Source organism: Artibeus jamaicensis, unplaced genomic scaffold, assembly GCF_021234435.1.
Source record: "Artibeus jamaicensis isolate MK-2021 breed Jamaican fruit bat unplaced genomic scaffold, CSHL_Jam_final contig_469, whole genome shotgun sequence".
Classification (NCBI taxonomy): domain Eukaryota; kingdom Metazoa; phylum Chordata; class Mammalia; order Chiroptera; family Phyllostomidae; genus Artibeus; species Artibeus jamaicensis.
Window position 1 is genome coordinate 367,640 of NW_026521847.1, and position 15,380 is coordinate 383,019.

General features: G+C 46.3%; 3 protein-coding genes across 3 annotated transcripts; 2 read left to right on the plus strand and 1 right to left on the minus strand.

The window, feature by feature from the left end:
• Positions 1-10: 10 nt before the first annotated feature.
• LOC119053750 (heat shock 70 kDa protein 1) lies at positions 11-2,621 on the minus strand. The gene has a single exon (XM_037151461.2). It carries the CDS (start codon positions 2,411-2,413, stop codon positions 488-490), a length of 1,926 nt encoding a protein of 641 aa, XP_037007356.1. The 5' UTR covers positions 2,414-2,621; the 3' UTR covers positions 11-487.
• Positions 2,622-5,202: 2,581 nt separating this feature from the next.
• On the plus strand, positions 5,203-7,398 carry LOC119053737 (heat shock 70 kDa protein 1-like). The gene has a single exon (XM_037151429.2). The coding sequence runs from the start codon at positions 5,212-5,214 to the stop codon at positions 7,135-7,137; it is 1,926 nt and encodes a 641-aa protein (XP_037007324.2). The 5' UTR covers positions 5,203-5,211; the 3' UTR covers positions 7,138-7,398.
• Positions 7,399-9,005: 1,607 nt separating this feature from the next.
• On the plus strand, positions 9,006-14,812 carry LSM2 (LSM2 homolog, U6 small nuclear RNA and mRNA degradation associated). The gene is made up of 5 exons (XM_053667500.1): positions 9,006-9,214; positions 9,841-9,908; positions 14,046-14,076; positions 14,192-14,251; positions 14,359-14,812. The coding sequence occupies exons 1-5, from the start codon at positions 9,212-9,214 to the stop codon at positions 14,482-14,484; spliced, it is 288 nt and encodes a 95-aa protein (XP_053523475.1). The 5' UTR covers positions 9,006-9,211; the 3' UTR covers positions 14,485-14,812.
• The last annotated feature ends 568 nt before the right edge of the window (positions 14,813-15,380 follow it).

A 15,380-nucleotide genomic window follows, 5' to 3' on the forward strand; every position in this document is an offset into this window, starting at 1 on the left:
AAGTAACACATTAAGATTTTTTTGAAGATTTATTTTTACAGAGAGGAGAAAGGAAGAGAGGGAGAGACAATGTGTGTGATGCCTTTTGCGAGTCCCCAATGGGGATCTAGCACCCAACCCAGGCATGTGCCCTGACTGGGAATCAGCTGGAGACCCTACAGTTTGCAGGCCAGCACTCAAACTTGTCTTTAAAGGCCAACCCCCCCCACCTCCCCCCCCCACACACACACAAAGGGTAGCAGAATTGATCATTGAGGAGAAAAACAGACATTCCAGAGTATCGAGTTACATTAAATGCAAAGAATTCTAGAGAACACATTGGTGGTATTATTGCAAGTAATAAAAACAGACAAATCAATCATATTACACCTCACTTCAGACTGAACTGAAGTAGAACACAATTGATAGTTAACAAAAATTTGAGGCAACAGCAAGATCCTTGAGTCACCTCTGCTGCAGAGACAAATATGGGGGGAAAGGTAGGGCCCTAATCCACTTCCTCAATGGTGGGGCCAGAACCAGAGCCTGCCTTAGGGACTTGAGCCCCAAAGCCACCAGCCCCAGGGCCACCCGCCCCCTGGTACAGTCCGCTGATGATGGGGTTACACACCTGCTCCAGCTCCTTCCTCTTGTGCTCAAACTCCTCCTTCTCTGCCAGGGTATTGGCATCCAGCCAGGAAATCACCTCCTGGCACTTGTCTAGCACCTTCTTCTTGTCTGCCTCGCTGATCTTGCCTTTGAGCCCCTCATCCTCCACAGCACTCTTCATGTTGAAGGCATACGACTCCAGTGCATTCTTGGCAGACACCCTCTCACGCTGGACCTCATCCTCGGCTTTGTACTTCTCAGCTTCCTGCACCATGCGCTCGATCTCCTCCTTGCTCAGGCGGCCCTTGTCGTTAGTGATGGTTATCTTGTTGGCCTTGCCAGTGCTCTTGTCTGTGGCAGTGACGTTCAGGATGCCATTGGCATCGATATCGAAGGTCACCTCAATCTGGGGCACGCCCCGAGGGGCCGGTGGGATGCCACTCAGCTCGAAGCGCCCTAGCAAGTTGTTGTCGCGTGTCATGGCCCTCTCGCCCTCGTACACCTGAATCAGCACCCCTGGCTGGTTGTCCGAGTAGGTGGTGAAAATCTGCGTCTGCTTCGTAGGGATGGTGGAGTTGCGCTTGATCAGTGCAGTCATCACGCCCCCAGCCGTCTCCAGGCCCAGGGATAGGGGAGCCACGTCCAGCAGCAGGAGATCCTGCACATTCTCAGACTTGTCCCCCATCAGGATGGCTGCCTGTACCGCAGCCCCATAGGCTACCGCCTCATCGGGATTGATGCTCTTGTTGAGGTCACGCCCATTGAAGAAGTCTTGCAGCAGCTTCTGCACCTTGGGGATGCGGGTGGAGCCACCCACCAGGACCAGATCGTGGATCTGGGCCTTGTCCAGTTTGGCGTCGCGCAGAGCCTTCTCTACTGGCTCCAGGGTGCTGCGGAACAGGTCGGAGCACAGCTCCTCGAACCGAGCCCTGGTGATGGATGTGTAGAAGTCGATGCCCTCAAACAGGGAGTCGATCTCCAGGCTGGCCTGGGTGCTGGATGACAGGGTCCTCTTGGCCCTCTCACAGGCCGTGCGCAGCCGCCTCACAGCTCGCTTGTTCTGGCTGATGTCCTTCTTGTGCTTCCGCTTGAACTCCTCCACGAAGTGGTTCACCAGCCTGTTGTCAAAGTCCTCTCCTCCTAGGTGGGTGTCGCCGGCCGTGGCCTTCACCTCAAAGATGCCATCATCGATGGTCAGGATGGACACGTCAAAGGTGCCCCCACCCAGGTCAAAGATTAGCACATTGCGCTCACCCTTGCCCGTCCTGTCCAGGCCGTAGGCTATGGCGGCAGCGGTGGGCTCATTGATGATCCTCAGCACGTTCAGACCCGCGATCACCCCTGCGTCCTTAGTGGCCTGGCGCTGCGAGTCGTTGAAGTACGCCGGCACGGTGATCACAGCATTGGTCACAGGGTAGCCCAGGTACGCTTCAGCGATCTCCTTCATCTTGGTCAGGACCATAGAGGAGACCTCCTCGGGGTAGAACGCCTTGGTCTCCCCCTTGTAGCTCACCTGCACCTTGGGCTTGTCCCCGTCGTTGATCACCTGGAAAGGCCAGTGCTTCATGTCCGACTGCACCACCGGGTCGCCAAACTTTCTGCCGATCAGCCGCTTGGCGTCAAACACAGTGTTCTGCGGGTTCAGCGCCACCTGGTTCTTGGCCGCATCCCCGATGAGCCGCTCCGTGTCCGTGAAAGCCACGTAACTGGGGGTGGTGCGGTTGCCCTGGTCGTTGGCAATGATCTCCACCTTGCCGTGCTGGAACACTCCCACGCATGAGTAGGTGGTGCCCAGGTCGATACCGATGGCCGTGGTTTTAGCCATGCCGGCGCCCTGCTCTCTCACCCCGCGCTGAAGTTCGGGCTTTTCCTGCAAACGATGGTCCGGGTCCGGGTCCGGGTCTGGGTCCACGACCACAGAAGCTCAGCCCAAGCTCTGTCCTTTCCGAAGCGGGAAACTGAAAGCAGGCGCCCGCAGAAGTTCGTCCTAGGAAGCAGGGGGTCACAACGCAGAAAGGTTGCAGGAACCAATTCGTTTCGGCAGGCTTGCAATTGGGCAGCCAGCGGTGGCTCTGTATTTATAATTCTTCGTAGCCCCCGCCTCTTCTCCCGCTCACCCAATCCCTGATCTCTGTCCCGCAGTGGGTTTGGAATATTCCAGGGCTTTCTCCTGGCTTCCCGCCCCCAGGCTTTCTTGGACCAATCAGCGCACTGGGTGCCGCCCCTCTCAGAACTCTCCCGACTCTTCTGGGGCTTGCTGGGCTGGCGCAGTCTCTGGGAGACCTGGAGGGACGTAAAGTAGGGAGGGGCTCAGGAGTAGGCTCTGCTGACAACACTGTGAAGGGGGCGGGAGCCGGGGGGAGTGGGGGATGGGGAGGTATTGACGGTGTTCCCAGCAGTCGCGTTACAATGGAAATGCTGCCTCTGACTTCATGGCTAGTGTGGTGTCAGGATGACAAGAAATTAAGCCTGCTTAAAGTTGTACGGCGGGAGAGTTGGGGGGGCGGGAGGGGGGGACACCGGCTGCGTTGGGTGGATGATGAGGGGTTCCCCACGGACATTGGCTTCACAATTCGCACATTATCAAACCGGAGTGAAGGTGATGGGAAAATAGATGAACAAGGAGGGCTGATGGTAATGGGGTGGGAAAAGGCAAGACAGGCCTTTGAGAAAATGCTGCAAGGCTCACTAGTTAAAGTCTGATGTATGGGGTCTTGGCCAACCATGAGATGGAAATCCTTTGAGGAGCCCAAAGTACATTGGATTGGCCACAGCTGCTGGAAGGACAAGGAGGAGCCGGTCTGTTATTGTCTCTGGATAACAGGATTTTTTTTAAGTAAAAGATTAGATGAAGAGCCCTGGCCCATGTGGCTCGGTGGATTGAATGCTGGCCTTCCAACTGAAAGATCACGGGTTTGGTTCCCAGGGAGGGCACATGCCTGGGTTGCAGGCCAGGTCTCCAGTTGGGGGGCATGTGAGTGGCAGCCAATCTCGGAATCTCTCACACAACCAAAGTTTCCCTCTTTCTCTCCCTCCCCCTCTTTCTAAAAATAATATTTAAAAAAAGAGGGGGGGGGAATGGGAGGGAGGGGGGAGACCGGGCGGGGGGGGGGGAGAGAAAAAAAAATGTACTTGAAAAGTAACTAAATAAAATTAAAAAATAAAAAATAAAAAAAGAGTAGATACGCCCTGGCTGGTGTAGCTCAGTGGATTGAGCACAGGCCTGCGAACCAAACAACCGCAGTTCAATTCCCAGTCAGGGCACATGCCTGGGTTGCAGGCCAGTTCCCAGCAGGAACCATACATTGATATGGTTCAACAACATCAACCATACATTGATATTTCTCTCCCTCTCTCCTTCCCTTCCCCTCTAAAGATAAAATCTTTAAAAAAGAGTATTATTTAAAAAAAAAAAGAGTAGATAAAGATGCCACCTGGACCACACCACTTCACCTGAGGAAACTAGAAAATCCACTGCAGCAGGATCCTAGTAGCCCAGATTTACTCCCACAAGTCACTAGTAGAGGGTAAAGGAACCCAGGGATGTAGCTAAACCCAAATGTGGCGATTAATGTCTCATGCAAAGATCAAAAGGTAAAATAATCTCAGTTCAGTGGAGACAGACACAATCTCAGAATAAATATACTTTGGGGCAAAAGCAGGTTTACAATTTTAAGTGAAGCAATTTATTACTATTTATTAATAATTGTACTATTTTCCATATGAACAGCCCTAATATATCAGAGACACAGGACACTTGAGTGAGGACTTGTGAGAAATTAAAAACAATTATACCCACTGCCTTCCCATTTCCAGTTGGCTAGAAATTTGTTTGTCTACCTTGTCCAAAAACCATGGAAGCATTGTCTGGAAGAGTTATTTGTACACCAAAAACATTGTACACAGAGTTCATGACGGCATTATTCACAATAGCCCTGAGTCAGAAGCAGTCCTCAGAGAGAATAAGTGAGTAAAATGTGGGTACACAATGGAATATTACTCAGTCTTAAAAATGGAAGGAAAATCAGATCCATGCTATAACATAGAATTCAGGAATGTCCAACCTTTTGATGTCTCTGGGCCACACTGGAAGAAGAAGAGTTGTCTTGGGCCACACATTAAATACACAAACATGAAAACTGATGAGCAAAAAAAAAAGGTTTTAAGTAAATGTACGATTTTGTGTTCAGCCTCATTCAAAACCATCCTGGGCCACATGAGGCATGTGGGACATGGGTTGGACACAGATGAACTTTGTTATTATGCTAAGTGAAATAAGCCACAGAAAGAGAAATATCGTATAATTCCACTAGTATGAGCTATCTAGAATAGTCAACTTCACAGAGACAGAAAATGGTGGCTTCCAGGGGCCAGTGGGAATAGCAAATGTTGAATTGTTTAATGGGCAAAGAATTTCAGTTTTGCAAGAATTTCAGTTTTGCAACTTCTGGAAGTTGGTTAGACAATGTGAATGAACTTACTATTGAACTATACCCTTAAAAATGGTTAAGGTGGTAAATTTTGTGTTATGTGTATTTTACCACATTAAAAATAAATAAATAGAATAAAGAAGTACTCTGCCAAGACTTTGTTGCATTTTTTCCCAACAGGCCTCAGAAAACCATGGCTACTGCTAAGGGAACAGCCATCGGCATTGACCTGGGCACCACCTACTCATGTGTTGGGGTGTTCCAACATGGCAAGGTGGAGATCATTGCCAATGACCAGGGCAACCGCACTACCCCCAGCTACGTGGCCTTCACAGACACTGAAAGGCTAATTGGGGATGCGGCCAAGAACCAGGTAGCCATGAATCCTCAGAACACTGTCTTTGATGCCAAACGTCTGATCGGCAGAAAATTTAATGATCCTGTAGTACAATCAGATATGAAACTTTGGCCTTTTCAAGTAATCAACGAAGGAAGCAAGCCCAAGGTATTGGTGTCTTATAAAGGTGAGAAAAAGGCTTTCTACCCTGAGGAAATTTCTTCTATGGTACTAACTAAGATGAAGGAGACTGCTGAGGCTTTTTTGGGCCACCCTGTCACCAATGCTGTGATCACTGTGCCAGCCTATTTCAATGACTCTCAACGCCAGGCCACCAAGGATGCAGGAGTAATTGCAGGTCTCAATGTACTAAGAATTATCAATGAACCCACAGCTGCTGCCATTGCCTATGGCTTAGATAAAGCAGGTCAGGGAGAGCGACATGTCTTGATCTTTGATCTGGGTGGAGGCACATTTGATGTGTCCATCTTGACCATAGATGATGGGATTTTTGAGGTAAAGGCCACAGCTGGGGACACCCATTTGGGAGGGGAGGACTTTGACAACAGACTGGTCAGCCACTTTGTGGAGGAGTTCAAGCGGAAGCACAAGAAGGACATCAGCCAGAACAAGCGAGCTGTGAGGCGGCTGCGCACGGCCTGTGAGAGGGCCAAGAGGACCCTGTCATCCAGCACCCAGGCCAACTTGGAAATTGATTCACTGTATGAAGGCATTGACTTCTACACGTCCATTACCAGAGCCCGCTTTGAAGAGTTGTGTGCAGACCTCTTTAGGGGCACCCTGGAGCCTGTGGAGAAGGCCCTTCGGGATGCCAAGATGGATAAGGCTAAAATCCATGACATTGTTTTAGTAGGGGGCTCCACCCGTATTCCTAAGGTTCAGAGGCTGCTGCAGGACTACTTCAATGGTCGTGATCTCAACAAGAGTATCAACCCTGATGAGGCGGTGGCCTACGGAGCGGCAGTGCAGGCAGCCATCCTGATGGGGGACAAGTCTGAAAAGGTACAGGACCTGCTGTTGCTGGATGTGGCTCCCCTGTCCTTAGGGTTGGAGACAGCTGGGGGCGTGATGACTGCACTGATCAAGCGCAACTCCACCATCCCCACCAAGCAGACACAGATCTTCACCACCTACTCAGACAACCAGCCAGGGGTGCTGATCCAGGTGTATGAGGGCGAGAGGGCCATGACACGCGACAACAACCTGCTGGGGCGCTTTGACTTAACTGGAATCCCTCCTGCACCCAGAGGAGTTCCTCAGATCGAAGTGACTTTTGACATTGATGCCAATGGTATTCTCAATGTAACAGCCATGGACAAAAGCACAGGCAAGGCCAACAAAATCACCATCACCAACGACAAGGGCCGCCTGAGCAAGGAGGACATTGAGCGCATGGTTCTGGATGCTGAGAAATATAAAGCTGAAGATGAGGTTCAGAGAGAGAAAATTGCTGCAAAAAACACCTTAGAATCCTATGCCTTTAACATGAAGAATGCTGTGAGTGATGAAGGCTTGAAGGGTAAGATTAATGAGTCTGACAAAAAGAAAATACTGGAGCAATGCAATGAGGTCCTTTTGTGGCTGGAGGCAAATCAACTGGCGGAGAAAGATGAGTTTGATCATAAGAGAAAGGAATTGGAGCAAGTGTGTAATCCAGTCATTACAAAACTCTACCAGGCAGGATGCACTGGGCCTGCCTGTGGAACAGGGTACTCGCCTGGAAGGGCTGCCACAGGCCCCACCATTGAAGAAGTAGATTAATCATATCTGGAGCTGGAGGGTTCTAGGGTGCCTCTAAGGTGAATTTGTTCCCCTCATCTTCAAACATTATTATGATTCTCGAGTTGACTGGACCTGAACATCAGTTACCATCGTTTTGGGATTCTAAGGGAAGAGTCTTATATGCCACCTTTTTGCACTCCAATGTCCTGTTTCTGACCCTGGAATGAAACTTTTAGGAAAATTTGGCTCCTCTCTGAACCATTTGATGAATTTGAATGTCTGTTATTTATTTCTAGCCTCCCCAACCCCCTTCTTCCTGTGCGGATAGTTGTGACTCAGTAAATTTGTTCCTAAAGCAAATTTCTTCTGGTATCTTTAGACTTTGTGTGTTGAAAAGCAAGGAAAAGTAAAGTTCATGGAGAGAGCATGTATGGTCTGATTGTGAGCTAATTGTGAATGATTAACCTGGTAAGGGCAAAGTATTTGAATTTTCATGTGCTAATTGTTCCAAGCAGGAAAATTACTTGATCATCAAGCACTTCCAGCTCCAGGTAGAGCCGATGCTAACCATAATTACTGCTTATGTTCTATGGCAGACTGGTTTAGATGCTTAGGGTTCAGCTAAGAGGCACACATCTCCTTGATGTTACCTACAGGTGGGATCTAAATCCAGCTGTGCACTCAAGAGTCCATTATTACGTCTTTTACACGCAGAAAACATTTTGACAGCAATCTCCTGACAAATGGGTACTTATGTGCAAGATGAGAAATGGAGGATTTTAGAATGGCCTTATTCCTTGAAAAACTATTTTCACCTATTTTGTCATAGCACATGTTTGTAAAAGTCTTGGGGACATGCAACTGCATTTGTAAACCTTTGTATTTAAGGGGGCATATTTGGGTATGATTATGTTACCAAACTCAAGGGTTTCGCAGTGTGAGGTGCTTTACTCAATAAGGAGACATGGTTGTCACAAGGTAGTTATATTTACTTGCAACAAGTAAAGGAGCAGGGATTCATATCCAAAGGTCTGCTTCCTTGAAGAATGCTTAGTCATTGTTTTTGTACACTATTTGGTCCAATACATGTTAATTTCTTCTTTGCAGCTGGCCTCATTTATCAGGCTGAGTTTCCTGTCAGCTTATGCTGTTTACTGGTCTATCTGAAAAATACTGCTACATTTTAACATTTAGCAAGAAATAACATGTAGAAATGTCCAGCCCTTGAGACCCTTGCCCTAACAGAATAGCTATTTTCATCATCCCACCAGTGTAAGTTTTACTCATTCCTTCACAGGACAACCTTAGGCAAAAGTGTGTAAGAAATGTGGACTGAGGTTGGGTCTTTTGGAGAAATATGTATATTGGGAGAGAACTTTGGATAAAATTAAGATTTGTGCTCAGGCTCCTGATCATAAGGACTCAACATGAAATTTCTTTAAACTTTAAAGAAGTGTAACATACATAGAAAAATCTAGTCCTGGCTGGTGTAGCTCAGTGGGTTGAGCACAGGCCTGTGAAGCAAAGGGTTGCCAGTTCGATTCCCAGTCAGGGCACATGCCTGAGTTGTAGGCCAGGTCCCCAATTGAGGGCACATGAGAGGCAACCACACATTGATGTTTCGCTCCCACTCTTTCTCCTTCCCATCCACTCTAAAAATAATTAACTAAATAAATAAGTCTACAAATCTCAAGGTTTCACAAACTTCCTAACAGTTTTCAATAGTAAGTGTCTTTAGAGTGTGAGCAAATCATGCTGCAGACTGCACTCATTGCCTTAGAAAAGAAAAACCTCAGAGAGGCTAAGAGTTTCTCCGACCCTCACGGTCAGCTGAGGCCGCGCCTGCGCGGTGCATCCCACCGCGGGCGAAGGAATCAGGGCAAGCGGAAGCCACTCCCCTTCCCCCGGCTGGCTTCAGCGTGCCCTTCACTCTTCCCAGACCGCTCTCGCGAGCGCTCACCGCACGCTCTTTTTCTGTATTTTGAACTTCGCGTGGCGTTTCCCGCCCCGCCCCACGCGCGCAGGCTCGCGCTCTGAGTTGCGCCCGGCCTCTGGCTCAAGGCATCAGGCCCTCGCCTTCCTTGTCCGGCCGGCAGCCCGCTGCGTAAGCACAATGGTAGGTATCGCGAAGTCACTAGGGGGTGCCTTCCGGGAGCCGGGGCGGGTTGGACTGTGGGAGTCTGAGTACGTGTCCCTGCTACGTCCGTCTGGGCTCGAGTTGGGCTTTGGAACTAAGTGGGGGCACTTAGTACCTGCACCTCAAAATTCTTTGAAGAGACTGGAGCAAGTGGTCTTTTTTTTCTCTTATAAGGAAAAAAAAACAAAAACAAAAACAAGGGAGAGTCGCAGGGACAACAGGAGAGGGAAAAGCCAGACACCATTTCTCTGATGGAGACCAGAGACCAAGCTTCGGGAGTTTGAGCCGGGGTACATTCTGCAGCTCCCTTGGAGGAGTGGGCAGGGACTCCACGAGAGCAGGTGGTGGATTCAGAACCGAGCCTGGAGAGTCTGAGGGGTGCAGGGCAGAGGCTCTCTCGGGGTCTTTATGTCAGGTGCTCAATGAAGTGTGCAGAATCCTTCGGCCTCCAGCTGTTCATCTCTGACTGAAGTTTTGAGACCCTGCCCCAGATTTGGGGATTCCAATACCACTGTATGGTAACAGTGGCAGAAGGTCGCTCCTCCCTACCATGTCTCTTCCCATACCTTTTCCTATATAATAGTTTTCCCTCTCTCCCCCAACAGCTCTTCTACTCCTTTTTCAAGTCCCTTGTGGGTAAGGATGTGGTGGTGGAACTCAAGAATGACCTGAGGTAGGTACCTGTTCCAACAAGTCTGTAGGGGATGGATGTGCTCAGGGCCCTGGAACCTCTTTAATTGGACAAGTATTGTTTGAAATCTGGGCAAGATGAGAGATAGAGAAGAAATAAATGACTAGTGCCCTGAACTGACAGATTAGCTAGGTGTTGTTTCTTGTATTGAAAAACAATACAAAGCCTTGGCTGGTGTAGCTCAGTGGATTGAGCCCGGGCCTGTGAAGCATAGGGTGGCCAGTTCGATTCCCAGTCAGGGCACACGCCTGGGTTGCAGGCCAGTTTCCAGTAGGGGACACATGAGAGGCAACCACACATTAATGTTTCTCTCCCACTCTTTTTCCTTCCCTTCCCCTCTCTCTAAAATAAATAAAACATTAATAAAAAAGAAAAGAAAAACAATGCAAAGAACTAAGTATATAAAGAGTAAGTACAGAAAGATCAAGAGTATAGAAGCATCAACAGTTTTTACAAAATAATAGTTTTGTTTTTTCCTGATTAAATTCTATGCTCTTTTGACTCAACTTCTAGAAGTGTAAGATTTGGTTCCAAAAGTAAAGATGTATGTACAGAGATATTTGTACCTTTATTTGCAGTGGCCAAAAATGGAAAACAAATAGCTATCAATAAGGAGTAGGTTAAATTGTACTTCCATATGATACAGCTGTCACACAAGAATGTGATGAATAATTGTGGAAAGCTGTTGCAGAGCCTCCTATTGACTAGGCACTATTCTGAATACTTTCCTTTTATTAACTCATTAAATTCTCATAACACTCCTTTGTGACATACAGTATTGTTGCTACTTTACATGTGAGGAAATTGAAGCTTGGATAGGTTAAAACACTTGTTCTATGTAACTAGTAAATGACACAGCCAGAATTGAAATCTAATTCTACTTTGCTTTTTAATTTTTTTTTTATTGATTGATTTTAGAGAAACATCAATTTGTTGTTCCACTTTTTTATTCATTCATTGGTTGATTCTGACTGGAGAAGGAAATCTGCAACCTTGGCATATTGGGACAGTACTTTAACCAACCGGGCTACCCAGGCAGGGCTGCTGCTGCTGCTTTTCTTTTTTAATATTTTATTTATTTATTTTTAGAGAGAGGGAGAGAAACATTGATGTATGAGAGATATATCAATGGGTTGCTTTTCACATGCCCCCAACTGGGGACCATTTGGTTTTCAGGCTGGCACTCAACCCACTGAGCCATATCAGCCAGGCTTTTTTTTTTAATAGTTAAAAACAGTATCATACTTTCCATGTAGTTGTGGAACTTGCTTTTCACTTAACAGATGTGGATATTTTCACATCAATAAAGTTAATCTTTAACATTCCTAATGTCTACATGGTATCCTTTAAATGAGATGTGCATTTAAAATAGTAATCTCTGCCCTGGCTGGTGTAGCTCAGTGGATTGAGCGCAAGTCTGCGAACCAGAGGATTGTGGTTCAATTCCCAGTCAGGGCACATGCCAGGGTTGCAAGCCAGTTCTCTGCAGGCCAGTTCCCAGCAGGGGACGCACTAGAGGCAACCATACATTGATGTTTCTCTCCCCCTCTCCTTCCCCTCTAAAGATAGATAGATAGATAGATAGATAGATAGATAGATAGATAGATAGATAGATAGATAGATAGAGATCTCTATTACATGATTGTCCTTTAGAAAGTTTGATTGATGTATTCTCCATTGTGTTCCACCTTTCCATATGACATAATTAATGGAAGAAACATTGACATGGCAGGGAATGGTGAGGAGTGGGACTTGCTTTTTACATCAGAGATTTGATTTATGACACTGGCAGTGTATATGGTATTGATGGCATATAGATTAGGACAGTAGAGAGATAAGTGTGGAAGCGAAAGTCAGTCTTGCTAGATGACTTGTTTTCTTATATTTTTCTCTTTCCTGGCCTGTCCACATGGCCAAAGGGGGGAAAAGTTGTTAGGTTTTAGCTCCAGGTCCTAAAGCAAAGACTGTAAGATTCAAAGGTAGTCTGTTGGGTTGGAAGAAGAGCTCTTTCTCTCAGACATGTTGTCAGATCACTTCTGTGTCAAAGATGAGTTTTTTCTTTTATCCTCACCCAAGGTCATACTGTTTTTTCATTGCTTTTGGGGGAGAGGGTTTAGAGAGGGGGGAAGGGAGGGAGAAAGAAAAGGAGAGAAACATTGATGTGAGAGAGAAACATTGATTGGTTGCCTTTCATACCCTCTGATAGGACCGGACCCAAAAAGTAGACATGTTCCCTGCCTGGGGATGAAAATTGCAACCCTGCCGCTTGTGGGACCACACCCAATCAACTGAGCCACACTGGCCAGGGCCAAATACCTGTTTTTATGGGATTGAATCAAATAATACCACCTTATACAATTCCTGACGGTTACTTCACTGCTGCAGATGGTGATAAGGGGCTATCAGGATTTTCAGCAGCCAGGGATATAGTGAAACCACTGAGTCAGTAGGTCTCAGACACTGGATTTCAAAGACAGAATTTTACAGAAATTGGGGTCCAACAGAGAGCTGCCAGCTTTATTTTTGGCAAGATAAGGACTTTTTTAAACTATATTTTAATTATCATTATAATTATTTTAATTACTTATGTTCATTAAAAAATTAATACCAATGCCCTGGCTGGTGTGGCTCAGTGGATTGTGCACTTGACTGCAGACTGAAAGGTTGCCAGTGTGATTCCCAGTCAGGGCACATGCCTGGGGTGTTGGCCAGGTCCCCAGTTGGGGGCATGAGACAGGCAACTGTTTGCTCTTTCTCACACATTAATATTTCTCTCTCCTTTCTCAAAAAATAAGTAAATAACCTTTAAGAAATTAATACCAAAAAAATAGGATGGACAATTTAAAGGAGTTATTTTTAGCTCTGGTCAGGTAGTTCAGTTGGTTAAAGCATTGTCCCTATACACCATGGCTCTGAGTTCAATCCCTGGTCAGGGCACAATCAAGAATCAACCAATGAATGCATAAATGAGCGGAACAAATAGATAGTTTTCTCTCATTAAAATCAATTAAAAAAGAAAAAAACTTCATTGGGCTTGTGAACCAAAGGGTCACCGGTTGGATTCTCAGGGCACATGCCTGGGTTGCCAGCCAGGTCCCCAGCAGGGGGCGTGTGAGAGGCAACCACACGTGGCTGTTTCCCTCTGCTTCTCCTTCCCTTCCCCTCTAAAAATAAATAAATAAAATCTTTCAATAAAAAAACTTCATTGAACAGTTATTTTTAGGGGAAAAATGAACTTTTAGCACACTACATTTACACTTGGTACTGTACTAGCCTGTGTTTTCTCTTTTGTCATGGACCCATGAAACTTTTGGACAGTGTTTGAGACCCATGGTTCAGAGGAATTGAGAATCTGGTTATGACACCAGGGTGAGGGGGGCCAGGTTGGAGGGTGGCCTGGATTGAGGTGTAAAGTAATAATACCTTGGTTTGTAGAAGTCAAACTAGAAAGAGAATTACAGAAATGTTAGACATCAGTAAACAGTGGGGATTTATGGGATATGCAGGGGAGAGAAATATGATTCATGGGATTTAAAAGTTGAAGCCACTAACAAAGAAGTTAGGGTTTAGAGCACTGATGTGATAGCATTCCTCATTAATATTTCAGGGTCTCAAGGATTAGAGAACCTCTCTCATCCCTTAATCAAGAGGAATGCTAGCTGCTTTATCTACTTTATGTATGGGATGTGGTTCCAAAGCAATAAATGTTTGAAAATAGCTGGTGGTTCTGGGTCAGACAGATGTGGACTGGGTCCTTATTTGTCCTAAACTTGGGCAAGTTATACAACCTCTCTAAGTCCCTGGATGATAATAACTACTTTGTAAAGTAGTAACTAAAACATTGTAAACCAGCTGTAAAAGTTATAAATATTATGTATAGGAGAAATACAAGATGGTAACTCTTAAGAGTGGGTTGTACTGTCTAAATAACACTGCTGTGGGAGCACTGTCTTTTCCACTCTGGGGTTTAGGAATGCCTCTTTTTGGTTCCACCTATTCTGGTTTCCTCAAGTCTTTGTTCCAAGTCCCCCAACCATGTTTTTATATCAGCTCTCAAGTCACCTCTATGTTGACTTTGGTATAAATTAATTTGGTGTTCCTTCCCTCTGCTCCTAACAGCATCTGTGGAACCCTCCATTCTGTGGATCAGGTGAGATAGCAAGAGTCCAGAATTGGTTTGGGGGAAGGAGAAGGGGAGAGCTTAAGTGTGGGGTACTTGTATCCTGTCTCTAGAGCTAATGATGGTGTTCATCTTTTTTTCTTAGTATCTCAACATCAAACTAACTGACATCAGTGTCACAGACCCTGAGAAATACCCTCACATGGTAAGTTGGAGATGGGGAAAAAAGGAAACATCTCTAAAAGCAGGAGGCCCCTGGGTGGGTAGAGGGTATTTTGAAGGGTATTTTCACATTTGCCTACCTTTGTCTAGTTATCAGTGAAGAACTGCTTCATCCGGGGCTCAGTGGTCCGCTATGTGCAGTTGCCAGCAGATGAGGTGGACACGCAGTTACTACAGGATGCGGCCAGAAAGGAGGCCCTGCAGCAAAAACAGTGATGTTCCTTCTCTCCTCCACCTGGTGTCCCAGCCCAGGACCTCTCCACACATACTTGAGATGTTGTGTTTCTGGTTTTATAATAGTGAAGGTGCTTTTTTTTTTTTTTTTTTTTTTAAGGCATGAGTAGATCAGAGGACTAATTAGTGGTGAGCAGCTGTCCTCAGAAGTTGTCTGGGGGACTGCAAGGTGTTCCTTGTCCCCAGTACCTGCCTTTATTCCTTTTCCAGAGATGGCAGGAGAATCTCTTAGTTCTCTCCAGGTCAGTGCGTGATTTTGGAGGATGGAAGGAATCTGTCCCGTATCGGGAATAAAATTTTTTGATGCAGATTTCTGGTTCTCTTGTGTTTTGGGAAGGAAACTAACTGGAGGCTGCCTGGAGGGTAGGAAAGGGATACTGAATTCATCCATGCTGTTCCCCTTCATCACCCCAGCTGGGAATCCAACCCAACCTCCCAGCATTATCTACCTCTACTCTCTCCTGGTATGAACTGCGTACTACCTGTAAACTATACCATGTTTGCTGAACATGTCTCTACCTACATGGCCTATTGCTCAGACTACCTACAATGAGTGCCTACTGTCCTTTCATAATGTGACAATGTTAAATGACACACTAAGATGTATTCGATGCTGCTGGATTTCTTCCTCAACCCAGCCAAATCAGCACACTTTGATATCTATGGCAGATAAATGCAAGCACCGACACTAAGATGTATTTGATGCTGCTGGATTTCTTCCTCAACCCAGCCAAATCAGCACACTTTGATATCTATGGCAGATAAATGCAAGCAACCGAGAATTTTTATTGGTGGGGTTGAGAGCAAGTTGTCTTTGTTCGTTCATTCCCATTCCAGATGAGAGCTTTCTGAATTAAGGGGCTTTGGAGGCCATAAAG

What these genes read in the sequence shown, in the direction of transcription:
- LOC119053750 (XM_037151461.2), bottom strand. Translation starts at nt 2,413, where the DNA reads ATGGCTAAAACCACGGCCATCGGTATCGACCTGGGCACCACCTACTCA.
- LOC119053737 (XM_037151429.2), top strand. Translation starts at nt 5,212, where the DNA reads ATGGCTACTGCTAAGGGAACAGCCATCGGCATTGACCTGGGCACCACC.
- LSM2 (XM_053667500.1), top strand. An exon ending in CCCTCCATTCTGTGGATCAG is followed by an intron (nt 14,077 to 14,191) that starts GTGAGATAGCAA and finishes TTTTTTTCTTAG; the next exon opens with TATCTCAACATCAAACTAAC. An exon ending in CTGAGAAATACCCTCACATG is followed by an intron (nt 14,252 to 14,358) that starts GTAAGTTGGAGA and finishes ACCTTTGTCTAG; the next exon opens with TTATCAGTGAAGAACTGCTT.